General features: G+C 36.7%; 1 protein-coding gene across 2 annotated transcripts in view; it reads left to right on the forward strand.

Annotated features, from left to right (window-relative positions):
* Positions 1 to 13707, forward strand: part of LOC107686042 (V-type proton ATPase subunit H) — a 71207-nt gene that overhangs the window by 46840 nt on the left and 10660 nt on the right. The window contains exons 7-13 of one of the 2 annotated variants that reach the window (XM_016482862.1): positions 1405 to 1458; positions 2474 to 2571; positions 3877 to 4069; positions 8734 to 8912; positions 8997 to 9122; positions 11656 to 11757; positions 13273 to 13386. In XM_016482862.1, coding sequence (XP_016338348.1) covers positions 1405 to 1458; positions 2474 to 2571; positions 3877 to 4069; positions 8734 to 8912; positions 8997 to 9122; positions 11656 to 11757; positions 13273 to 13386 — 866 coding nt within the window. The remainder of the gene's footprint in view (positions 1 to 1404; positions 1459 to 2473; positions 2572 to 3876; positions 4070 to 8733; positions 8913 to 8996; positions 9123 to 11655; positions 11758 to 13272; positions 13387 to 13707) is intronic. The other variant, XM_016482863.1, reaches the window with a different exon arrangement.

Consider the following 13707-nt stretch of genomic DNA (forward strand, 5'->3'; position numbering starts at 1 on the left):
TTACCGCTGATTACAGAACCGTCTTTACTGACAAGATGCGCATTAAATATCGCATGCGATTTATCATGCAGCCCTAGCCTGGGCGATAAAATAGTATCGATATTTATCGACGGTACACCTTCTTCGATATCGATAGAAAAATTGTTCGATATAGCGCATGATATAGGCACGTACTATGAGTGACGCAGACAGAACACACAAACACAAACTGAAATGAGTGCTGTGCCTGCCTGTGATGAGGAGATTGTGAATAAACAATGAATATTAGTCAAATTTAAAATAAACATTTACATTTGAATGTTAGGAGAGCGAGATGCGGTGATGATGTAAGTGACGTTGCTGCATTTGAATGTTTTGTTAGTATAGCCCACAAGCGCGCCGCTGCTGCGTTATTCACTCAAAATATTAGAGAAATATAGAAGCTCAATGCGGAGAAGATCTTGAATGGGTTAAAACTGAAACCAATCCATTCACACAGAACACATATTCAGTGCATTTTTTAGATGGACAATATGACTGCTGCACTCGTGTCTCACAGAAGAGATGTATAGAAAGCCATGCAAAGTTAAAACAGTTTAAACTTTTAGAAAACACGTCACGAATTTGTGGAGGTTTATTCCTTTTCACTGCGTCTCATATGTTTTTAAATGCAGTCTGTGTGAATGGCGCTTCGGCTCTTTGGATTAAGCAATGCATAAATACATGATGCTGTTTTGTTCTGTTGCGTTGACAATTTAAATGCGCTGCATTATTTTGCTCATTGCGCCCTCCTGTGGCCCTCGGGAGACAATTAGACCTATACAATAAAGACCTATTTAATCTGCATATAAAACATTAGAAATGAGATATTTGTTTAATTTTTATTGTGTTTGATTGTTAAAACAAAAAATATTTGTTTTTTGTCTCAATAAATTGTTAATTATAAATGCAGTGGTTAAATTAAAAAAATTTTTTTTATTGCTTTTTGTTTTAAAAAAGGTAATAAAAAATGTCAATAATTATCGATACCAAACGATATGAAACATTATATCGTTGATAAATTTTTTAGCTATATCGCCCAGCCCTAGCCAGGACCATTTTTAATATAACTCCAACTGGATTCGTCTGAAAGAAGAAAGTCATATACACCTAGGATGCTTCGAGGGTAAGTAAAACACAGTCAAATTTTCATTTTTGGGTGAACTAACCCTTTAAGCATTTCATTTTGCAGTGCAGCTGAGACTGAAATAAATTCAGGGCCACTCTCCCACAGAATTGTAGACGATTGTCTGTCATGACCAAGCCGTCTCACTCACACAGGAGTCATATGCCTCTCATCATTGTCCAAGAATACCGCTCTAGTTCGCTGCAACAAGAGGCCCAAAATCACAGATTTTTTTTTTCTATCTTTTTTTTTTTTGGTAGAAACTACATGGTACAGTTGCTGAACCTGGAACAGGGACCATCTCCCCCAGTGAAGTGAGTATGTCAGATGAAGGAGGCGGGTGTGCAACTGTGAACGAGCCTCCATCACCTTTCAGAGGCCGAGATCTTCACCCCTCTCTTTTTCGGGATGCGGCACACGCTGTTTCTTGTCCACTGCTTTTTTTTCCCCCATTCATATCCACTGTGAATCTTTTCACTTTTTCCTACAGCTGCACTTTTCTAATACAACACCTTTTTTGTCTGTAAGCATTTTTATAAAGATTCTTTCCTCTCTTTCCAGTGGCTGTGGTCAAAATCCAATATTTTTTAAGATACTAGACTTGATAGATTGAAAGGACCACCAGAAGGCTTTTGTCTTGCACTATAGCAATCTTCCTCTTTCATTTCTTTTTGCGCTTTTTAGAGTTAATTTGAAAAGAAATGTTTTTTTTTTTCCTTTCATCATATGTCGCGAGTCAAAATCTGCTGGCGCAATGCAAATTTTAATTCAATTTCCTCTCATGGCTCTTAAGACGTCTCCACTTCGCTATTGTTCATGACCTGTCTCCCTGTCTCTTCTATTCTCTGGACCACTCTGCTTTTATGCATATGGTGCTGATCTACAGCATCATCTTCCCCAGTTAATGACTGAGTCTGTTCTCTCCTCTCAGCCACATCTCCTCTAACATCTCTCTATGATTCACTCACTCTGTCCAGGTTTCAAGGCTGCTGCTTTCTCTCTGCTGCATTGTGGGATTGTCTCTTTGATCCAGCATGTTACCCAAAATGCGTTTTTAAAAGTCAGAGCCGTAGTGCACGTGTATAAGCGAATGCAGAATTACCAAGAGTGTAAATGCTGCTTGAGCAGCCTAGTTTCATTGTGTTCCTTTGCTAGTACCTGAAAAGGATGGGCTTATTTAATGCATCCATTTCCCTGCTTATCTGAACTGTTCTGTTCTTCGTGTTCTGATCGTGTTGTCCTTTTGTGTTTGTGTTTGTGTGCATGTTAATTTGTGCGTGTGTGTGTGTGTGTGTCGTGTATGTGTATTTTTCCTTCTGACCCTCACAGAGCTCCCAGTACGTTCAGTGCGTCGCTGGTTGCCTGCAGCTCATGCTGAGAGTGAATGAATACAGATTCGCCTGGGTGGAGGCCGACGGAGTGAACTGGTAATACTCACTTTCGCACTAATATGTAGGTCATGTTTTGGGTAATATTGCACATAGTAAACAATACCTAAGCTCTCTTTGTGTTATGGTTATCTAGAAGTATTTGAGGATTTTGTAATTGTTATTTCCAGACCTGGAATTAATCATATTTGTAACAATATTGTATTAAATAATATTTAATATTAAATGTAATGTTTTAGATCATAGAAATGCACTTCAGTTTGGAGTAAGATTTTTTAAAATGTTTTTGAAAGAAGTCTCTTATGTTCACCAAGGCTGCATTTGTTTGATCAAAAAAACAGTAAAAACAGTAATATTGTGAAATATTTTTGCAATTTTTAAATAACTGTTTTCTATTGTAATACATTTTAAAATATAATTTATATTTTTTTTCTTCAGTGTCACATGGTCCTTCAGAAATCATTATAATATGCTGATTTGGTGCTCAAGAAAACTTTTTTTTTATTATCAATGTTAAAAACATTCAAAAGAACAGCATTTATTTGAAATAGAAATCTTTTAGAATATTATAAATGTCTTTACTGTCACTTTTGTTCAATTTAACGCATCCTTGCTAATAAACGTATTGATATCTTTAAAAAAATCTTATTGAGATATACAGTATATGTACAGTATATATTATAAATAAAATATAAATGATATGTAAAGTATAAATTATTTGTTTATGATGTTTTATCATTTAGTTTTTATTTATCATTTAATTATTTAATTAAATATTAATTAAAATATTTTGTTGGCTAGGACTTGCTGTGTATTATTTTTTAAATCTGTAACCAGTAGTCTGGAAGAGTCATAGAATAGGCACGAAAATTGATTGGTCAAATGGAGTAGAAACACTGTAACATGTTTATTTCAAAAAATAAAAAATTTTTAAGGTTGCAGCACACAATTAACAGTGTGCTCTACTCGCGCCCCTTTTATGCTCCACATCCCCTGCCGTATTAAAGAACAAATCGAGTAGAACAAGAAAGCATCTCTCATTGTCCTAGCAGGTTTTAGCCCTGTGATCATAAAAGTTATTTTGTTTTCTAGTGTACAGACAGAGTAAAAGACAGGATAATGAGGCTTCTCTGAAGATAATTTTCTTTTTCTTGCCTCAAGTAAAATTTCTGTATTGTAATGGTCTCATTATTCATCACACAAATGTGGGCTCTCATTTTCCCCTCATGTCATCCATCAAACCATCAGGGCTAACTTTATGAAGAGCATCCTCTCAGCACACCATTAGGGGCGAGATGCCCTACTGTTTACTAACTTCGACTGTTCTGTCTGTCCATCTTTCAGCATCACGGCAGTGTTGAGCAATAAGTGTGGCTTCCAGCTACAGTATCAGATGATCTTCTGCGTGTGGCTTCTGGCATTCAGCCCGCAACTCTGCGAACAGCTGCGGCGCTATAACGTGGTACCGGCGCTCTCCGACATCCTCCAAGAGTCTGTCAAAGAGAAGGTCACTCGCATAATCCTGGCTGCTTTCAGGGTATGTGTCATGAAACGAGTCTGCTTCAACCCGCACTCGTTAGCCACCCAGTCTCCTTTCCTGACTTTGTGAATGCAGTAGTGTCAAATGTTCTTTTTAAAATCAGCCTCATGCCTTTTCCGTTTAAAAAAAAAAGCATTAAGCGATTGTCGGACCCTGTTTAGTAGGGCTTTTATTTCAGCCCGCCTAAAAATCTGTGATTGACTCAGCTGCAGTAAACCAATAGGTTATTTCACACTGAAGCCACCCCTGAATCCTCTCAGATACACACTCCTACTCCATCACTCAGCCGCCTGCTTTATATTACAGTCAAATCACAGAATAATTTGCAATCAAATATGCCACTGTTACTAGTTCCAAAAACCTGAGAACACTAGCTAAAATGCTTCTATTATGCTTTTTTTTTTTTTAATAAATACACTTTTATTATTTTTTAATACATTCTTAAAGGAATTGTTCCACCTAATGGATCCTCTACAAGTGAATGGGTGCCATCAGAATGAGAATTTAAACAGCTAATAAAAACATCACAAAAGTCCACAAGTAATGTAAGTGACCCACAAGCTACATATTTGTAAGAAACAAATACATCAAGACTTTTTTAAACCTTTTCTTCCAGCTAAAATATGAGTCCTCTATCCATAATATTGCTTCTCTGAAAAAGTAATCTCACCTAAATCAAGAGAAAAAAATTTGTTTCAGATTTTTTTAAACAAACACGCAGCTTTTCACTTCACAAGACATTCATTGATGGACTAGAGTGGATTACTTGTGGATTATTGTGAATTTTTTATTTTTTTTTGACGGCACCCAAAATTTCTCCTAATCTATTGATGAAGAAACAAACTCATCTGCATCTTGGATGGCCTGAGGGTGAGTATATTTTTGGGTGAACTATTCCTTTAATATATTGTCTTGTTTTCTTAGCATTTTGTTGTTTTCATTTCTTAGTATTTCATTTAATTTTCCCCACATTTGCTTATTTAATTAGTGACCTAGAATGACCTTTTTTTTTAATTAAACTTTTTATTCCAAATGTATTCAAATTCTTTATTTATTTACAGATCTTTATATGAATTCCAGATTTTTTCAGTGTGTTCTCAGACTTGTCAACCCCACTGAGCATCTACTGATGAACAATGCAGTTTTAATTGGTTTATTTTAAAAAATGGTCATTAGAGCATAATTTGAACCGTTGTGACCTCTCGCACTTAAAACGTGAAACATTTTTCAAAACCACAATATATTAAGACACTTGAAAGACACTTAACCCCAATCATGTACAAGGCACCACTGCTGCAATTAGAGTGCTTTAAGGAAATGGATTGCAAAGCATCTGTTAAATTAAGATAAGTAAAGGCACCATATAAACATATCTATAAAAGTACTTAATGAGTGATCATTAAGTCTGATGCCAGACTATTTAACTGACTGTTGTTATTTTTGGTGTACAAATAATGAATGAAACAGTGCATGTGCTGAATCCATTACAGATAGATGGGTGTGTCTGTTTTCTCAGTTTTTTTTAGATCAGGGCATTGCTCAGCAGAAGGTGTCCTCTTCAAAGTCCATTAGCGGATCACTCACTCTTTTATTCTGAAAGGATTTAATTTACCCAGAGCTTTCATGATGAATATACTAAGAACCCCATTATTACCTTATTAAGGTTGCAGATTGACAAATGCGCTCATTTTAATCTCTTCCACACTCTAGCATCATCGCCCATTCAGTGCTTGGTTTTTAGAGACTAGAAATGGAAAAAAAAAAACTCGTCACCCCCACATTGCCCTTCCTGCTCGTGTTGATCATTTGAATTAGGATATAGTGCTAGACCAAATGTAGTCCTAAGGTATTTTATCTTCTGTCGGGCTTATTACTTTTCCACTGCCGGCGCATATTTGTTTAATACATAGCCGAGGCACAAAAACAGGCTGCTTGTTACTCTTATTCTGCATTTCATTTTCCTGCACATGGTGTTCATAGTGCAGGCTACATTTAATGTTCAAATTAGCCCTGAAAGCTGGGCTCTGTTGTTGGTATTAGAGTTGTGTAATGAATTCATTGTCCATGTCGCTGACAGTATTGAATTAGAGTGCAGCACTTCATTCATCTCACCTGCTGAAGAGCTTAAGTTGTCCTGACCAGGTATTCTCTCTCTGTGCCTGTCCATGATTACATGGCTTCCATTTTGCAGCTATCAATGGATCTGCTTCTGCACATTTGCCATTATTTATGTTCCACATTTGCACACTCTTCCCCACTGTTATATATAGTATTACCTGAAGCAATACTTTAAACACTCAGGATTGAAGATATTGGTCTGTAGTTCTATCTTTCTGTTCTTGGTATAGAGATCTGATTGTACAGGAATGGTGTCACTTGGTCTGCATCAGTTCTTCATCTATCTATCTATCGGTCTGTCTGTCTGTCTGTCTGTCTGACTGACAGACATTCTATCTAGCATTCTATTTAGCTGTCTATCGTTCTATCATTCTACAGTATCTAACAATCTGTCGCTCTATCATTTTCCAATTCTCAATCTGAGTGTCTTTTTTAACAAGTTAATTTACTCATGCCAACGAACCACACTTACTGCTCATTCATCAATGTCTTATTTCCACGGAATGGGAAAGCAGTGTGTAAGTATGCATAGATGCAGAATGTCACAGAGGAAGGTGTAGGACAGCACTGTGCTACCAATCCATCATCCTGTTTACTGCAGCTGTACATTGGGCTAATCAGGTTTCTGACCTGTTCACCATGATTTATTATGTGTTGCAAAACAAGCATTATAAGGCCAGAAATTGTGTTACAAATGTATAAAGAAAACTTCCTCTTTTGTGTCAAAGAATAGTCACATGGTATTGGGTGCATCTGGAAATGGATCTGATTAAGGATGTGACTCGCTGTATATTGTAATGAGAAAGAGAATGAGAATAGCTATGAAGCTTTTGTTTGGAATGGAGAAATGTGTCCCGACTGCATAAAAAATATATGTTAGTTTGCAGCAGGACTGCCAATACCAAGACCTGTCAGACTGTCTTACAGCAGTCCGCAATGAAACAACGTTAGGCTGCTGCAAATTAAAATGCCAGCACTGTTCATCGCCTCTTCAAAATGCATTACTATTGTAATTCAACACTGCAGCTATCTCTCTATTAGGAGTCTGTCACTGCCTCTTAATATGAACTCTTCCTTTGCAAGCTTACTTACTCCTCTTTTATATCTTTGCTGTCCTTCATACATTCAACAGCATGACATCCTTCCTGCTGGACAGCTGAGTGTTCACTGACTCTAATTGTTCAATTTCGTCAGGGGCTTTATTGTATAATAATGTCACAATTCCGGTGATTAAAAGCTGCTTGGAAGCAATGAGATGCTTAATTATTACTTGGTTTCTACCTCACTAGCCTTAAATTGAAGTGTCTCAGTAACAGTGATTCAGGCCCATTCGAAATGAAATCTGGTTCTGTTTCATCAGTAATCAATACTTCACCTGTTTGAGAGCTCGTCTTCTTAGGCTGCTTGAGTGGAATGAAATTTATGTACCACCTTGAGTCTATCATAAAACCTACAGTTAAACTTTATTAAACCAGCAGACATGAAAGGAAAATATGATTCATTTATTAATTTCCTTTCTTTTTTTATACATCTGAGCATTCTCATGTCCATTAACTGATGATATTTTTTAGAGTAGCAGCATGAGTTGATTTGATATTTCACCCAATTTGATCTAAGCAATTTAACTTGATGACTGCCGGTAGCATCTGGCAGAACAACTTGAGAGAAATTTTCCAGTAAGGCCAGAAAGGGCATGTTTTCAAGACTTGTTGGACAGTTTTCAAAGAGCAACACCTAATTTAGTACAGCTAAGAGCAAAGGGTTTTAAAAAGGAAGTCAAAACTTATGTTAGCATTTCCTGCCAAATGAGCCATGTCCATTAAGACCGTAATGAATTCTGAGAAATAAAAGCACACTTATTCAAATATGGCATGTTAATTTCCTCTTCAAGTCACATTGCTCAGTGCAGGAGTTCTTTTTTTTTTTTGGTTGTCGAAAGGGGCCGTGTCAAATGGGTGCAGGTAAAACATCTTTTCTCACACTATGTGGTTGCACAAAGCTTTCCTTAAGAGTAGAAACTCCAAAAGAAATGGTGAATGCATATTTAAAATTTAAAGCACTGACTTTCTCTTTACAACAGTCTCGACAATTCAAATAGTATTTTTTTCCAATGCTGTGCAGTATCTTTCTTGCTGGGAAATAGTCTTGAATTTACTTAATCATTTGACTGCAAAAGGCAAGGACAGGTCTTTAAGATCCAAATTAGCTATTCAACCACTGTTGATCTAAAATGTAAAAGTTCTTCGAAGATATATTTGAAAATATATCATCTTTATTACTAAACACCATGGTAACATGGTATCCACCTTCAAATGAAAATGGTTGTTATAATTTAAATGTTGTGACAGATACCTATTTCTGAATTGCTGCACTCATCACAACGTATATTTGAAATGAAGTAATGTTTAAATATGATTGATTTCATTATAGACATCCGATTAAATTGTGCTTGGATTATTTTCAGTACTCCTAGTACTTGTTATCCACTTGAATTTGTCTCCAGTAACACCATTAACATGTTTGATGTTTGTTCTTTGCTGAAGAACCTGCTAGAGAAGTCTGCTGAGAGAGAGACCCGTCAGGAGTACGCTCTTGCCATGATCCAGTGCAAAGTGCTCAAACAGCTGGAGAACCTGGACCAGCAGAAATATGATGATGAGGACATCACTGATGACATCAAGTTCCTCCTGGAAAGACTGGGAGAGAGCGTTCAGGATCTCAGGTAAAGCCCACATACTCTCGCAACATGTTTTCAACAGGTTGCTTTTTCCTCATGTTTATACTGCTTTCCTTCTTCCTCTTGCAGTTCTTTTGATGAGTACAGCTCTGAACTGAAGTCTGGCCGTCTGGAGTGGAGTCCAGTGCACAAATCAGAGAAGTTCTGGAGGGAAAACGCAGTTCGCCTGAACGAGAAGAACTACGAGCTGCTGAAGTAAGAAGCATCTGGTGTTAGGATTAGGGCTGACCAGTGGGTTGTTGTATAACTTGCTGCAGTGTCAACCAGTGGATAGTCCAGGTGGATGCTGCACACTGGTGGTGGTTGAGGAGATCCCCCCTTCTATGTAAAGTGCTTTGAGTGCCCAGAAAAGCGCTATATAAATGTAAGGAATTATTATAGTGACACTGGCATTTAAAATGCAACATTATTCTCAAATGCGCTATAACTGGTAATAAAGAGGGAAAGATCACTTGCCATTTGGCATCTACAGCGTTCTGTCACACCAAATCATAGAAAATCACATTTATTGTCTGAATTTTGAATTTGAGATTGAAGCTGAAATTTGATCAAAAATAACAAAACAGCCAAGTATTTTTTTGTCTTTCTCCACAAATGCTTAATTGTGACTTCCACTCCAGCTGATAGAGTCACATATAATTTAACGGTTTAATTACCGGTTGTGTGAAAATTGTTAACAAGTGGCCAATCATAATTTACAGTTGTAGTGATCCATTTTATAATATTTGCTTAACTGATAGTTTTTTTTTGTTTACAGACAAATACACAGGTCTTGTCCTGTTAAAAAAATAAGCACATTTACTTAAAGCACAAACTTGTATAAGATATTAAGACTTGTTTTCAAAATGTTGTCAATTTATGGTTGACAGAAAAATCTGTTTGCCAGTTTACTCCAAGAAAACTTAATTCAAGATACAGTGGCTGCAAAAAAATATTTGAGTGCTTGTGATTTCTCCATTTCCCTCTCTGTTCCCACCATTATTTCTAGCGCTCTCTCTACTCTCCTCTTCATAAAACAGTAACAAAGGCCATAAATAAAAAAGAAGAAAAAAAGATGATTAAGAATATTGTAATGTGAATGTGGCTGCTTTAAAACATACATGCTGTGTGAATTGATATCATTCACACGTGTGAACAGTCATAATGAATGTTTTCAGTTCTCCCTGCTTTTAGAATAAAAAGATGTAAGCAGGGGTCAAGTGTTCAGAGAGGGACTGAAATGATTTTTGCAGTATTGAGCAAATGGTTAAATTAGTGTTTTGAACCTACTCTACTGTTTTTACACAAGTTGTTTTTACTGTCTGAAATCACATTGTTCCTCTCCTCCCTCTCTCGCACAAGTTGAAAGCAAAGTCGAGTATCAGCGGTTGAAACTCTCATTTTCATTGTCTCAGTAGTTTAATCATGCGTCAGCTCGACCCTTTTGACAGCTCTGTTTAAATCCTAATCTACTCATCTCATTCCTCTCATCACCACCCTCTCCACAATCAGCACAAGGCTCCATTTCAGCCCTCAGCTATTTGTGTTTTACTTCAGTTCGTCTCTCTTTTTTTCCTTCCATCTCTTGCTCTCAGTGTGCAGGTGATTTGTAGCGCTTGAAGCCTCTCTCTCCATTCTGCACGATTGTTATAATTTCACGCCTTCATGCAATAGAGACCCGTCTCATACTTGACATTGTTTTTGAGCAGAAATAGATTGAAACTATATTCCCCAGAGCAACAAGCTTCTTGCTCACTACAAAGTAATTTTCTTAAGCAGTATTTTTGTTGAAAATATCTCAACATCCATCAAAAATACTTGAGAAGATGTGTTTTCAATAATATATGATAAATTACAAAGCGTAAATCTCACAGAATGTATATTTCTATTCAGCAAGGATGCATTAAAATGCATTAAAATCAGCATATGTGACCTTGGACCACAAAACCAGTCATAAGGGTCAATTTTTTTAAATTGAGATTTATACATCATCTGAAAGCTGAATAAATAAGCTTTCCATTGATGTATGGTATAAAGTTGTCCAAATTAAGTCCTTAGCAACACATATTACTAATCAAAAATTAAGTTTTGATATATTTACGGTAGGAAATTTACAAAATATCTTCATGGAACAGGACCTTTACTTAATATCCTAATGATTTTTGGCACAAAATAAATAATTTTGACCCAAAAAATATATTGTTGATTATTGCTACAAATATACCCATGAAGAATGATTTCTGTAGGATCATGTGACACTGAAGACTGAAAAATGTCTGCTGAAAATTCAGCTTTGCATCACAGGAATAAATTAAATTTTAAAATATATTAAAAAAGAAAACAGTTATTTTAAATTGTAATATTTCAAAATATTACGTTTTTAATGATCAACTCACTTCTTTCAAAAACAATGAACAAAATCTAAGGTTTTTTGGGCCCACTGTATATTTTCTGAAAACTAGCCATTATTCCTTTCTATTAAATGTATCTGGTTGATGTTTAAATCTTTTTATTGGAAAACAAGGCAAAAATACTGTTTAAGGAAACCTTTTTTTGCAGTGTTCCCATATTTGTTTCTTACTGAGCTAACAGAACCTTTAATGTTTTCCTGGACTGTGGTAGACACCGCATCTCCAGCTGTACAGTACCCTGGGATATATTTGCTCAGCGTGGGTTTAGTGTTGCCCTGGAGGTGTTACTGATTGCTTTTGGGGACCTGAAATGATTGTGTGTTTGTGCTTCCTGCCAGGATACTGACCAGGTTGTTGGAAGTGTCTGATGACCCTCAGGTTATTGCCGTTGCAGCTCACGATGTGGGGGAATACGTGAGACATTACCCTCGCGGCAAGAGGTGAGCGAGTGTCCTTCATCCATAAATGACCATCTCTCCGACTCTGCGGCTGTTTCTCAGTACCCAAATATCCTGTAGCTCTGTGCGATTATAGTGCTGAAAATCACCCAGGTTAGAGTTATTACCATCTGTGGCAACTGCTTGCATGTGATGATATCAGTGTCAATTTACACTTACATCACTTCAAAGAGAGCAGCATACTAACTCGTCCAGGCTGACCTATTGCAAGATATTGCCCAAGCTTGCCATTTATATTGTCGGCACGTAGCATTCATGATCGGCCAAACAATTTTAGACTTAAGAACGCTATATATAGTTTTCCTCTAAAAGTAGAGAGATCCCCCAGTCGTGTCCAACTCCGCTGTGAGTGGCTAATACCCTCTCTAATCCAGACCATCCTCCCCCTGAGGTCAGCCACTCACAACGCACAACGCTTTCGCTTTCCTCTTCAGAACGCCCCCCATCGTTCAAAGAAACCGTGCTGAATCTATAGGGACTCATTGGTTTCATCAACCCTGCTCACCCTGGAATTAGACCACTCCAGAACAAATTAGCTTCTGCAGGTGAGCAGATGTCCAAAAGAATTGCATTCAGTTCCGACAAGTGCCGAGATATTGCTATCTATCTGTCCTTATGTCGTTCTATCTGTCTGTCTGTCTATCTATATCTGTAGTATAAATCCCACAGACGGTCCGGTCCTCAAGTGGGAGCATAATGGTTTTGTCAATAATATTTCTTACAGAAGGCAGCATTTTTCTACCGTGAGCATTTCAGATCAAGTTCAAAATGACTTTAAATGGAAAATTGTAAGTGCCATTTAGCAGTTCTTAGAAAGTGCTGTGTTAGATAAGAGAGTCTGATTATGGAACCTGATAAAAATGCAGCTCGGTATTTGTGGATGCTTTAATAACAGCTCTAATAATTTCGTTTTATTTCAAAAGGATTAATTTGTTGACACTTTCCCTCTGAATATTTCTAGCTGCGTCAACGAATCAAGTCAAAATTGACTGTGTAAAATTTAACATATTGTGGTGTAACAAATATGATTTTGTTTTTGTTTTTTTATTACATTTTATCAAATATAAAATGTCCTAAAATGTTAATTTATGAATTGTTAATTCTCATGTATGTATATATGTATGTATGTATTTATTTATTTACATACATACAACTTTCTTAAAACGGCATCCTAGCATGGCAGTGGCAAGTTTTGCAAGAATGTTTTCCTTCACATTTTTTTTTTTTTTTTTTTTTTTAGAATGTCACATTTTCTTTGGAAATTTTTTTATTTAAAGATAAGGACTATTTGAGCTGATGAAGGCTTTTTGAGCTTTGTGATTTTGTTGCACTGAAATGCCTTTTTCATTTGAATGATTGGAATTGCCAAAAATAATTCAGATGTTGTTCTCTGTTATTCCCAGAGTTAAATTGAAAGGCATAGAGGCCCTGTGTTATTACCCATCTTGCAGAACATAATAATCTGGAACTGCATCTCTCTGCTTCTCTGTCCTTTAGGGTGATCGAACAGCTGGGTGGTAAACAACTAGTGATGAACCACATGCATCATGAAGACCAGCTTGTCCGCTACAATGCCCTGCTGGCTGTTCAGAAGCTCATGGTGCATAACTGGTACGTTTAACTTCATATGCATTAATGAATTTAAAGGGGTCATATGACGTTGCTAAAAAAGAACATTATTTGTGTATTTGGTGTAATGAAATGTGTTTATGTACGCGTTGCGTTTGTATCGTGCCACGTAAACATAAAACCATGTCTGCATTTGCGATCGGAGAAACGGCAAACAAAAAGTGCTACTCTACACTGCTCAAAACTCGCATTTGAATCATCAGTGGAAAATCCTTTAAATATGAAAACGGACTTACAGGCTGTGAGTCAGCATTATTTGTCAGAACACCGGCATTGTAGGCTACTCTCCCAGGAAACAGTCCT

The sequence above is a fragment of the Sinocyclocheilus anshuiensis genome, unplaced genomic scaffold (genome assembly GCF_001515605.1).
Source record: "Sinocyclocheilus anshuiensis isolate Anshui unplaced genomic scaffold, SAMN03320099.WGS_v1.1 scaffold930, whole genome shotgun sequence".
NCBI lineage: Eukaryota > Metazoa > Chordata > Actinopteri > Cypriniformes > Cyprinidae > Sinocyclocheilus > Sinocyclocheilus anshuiensis.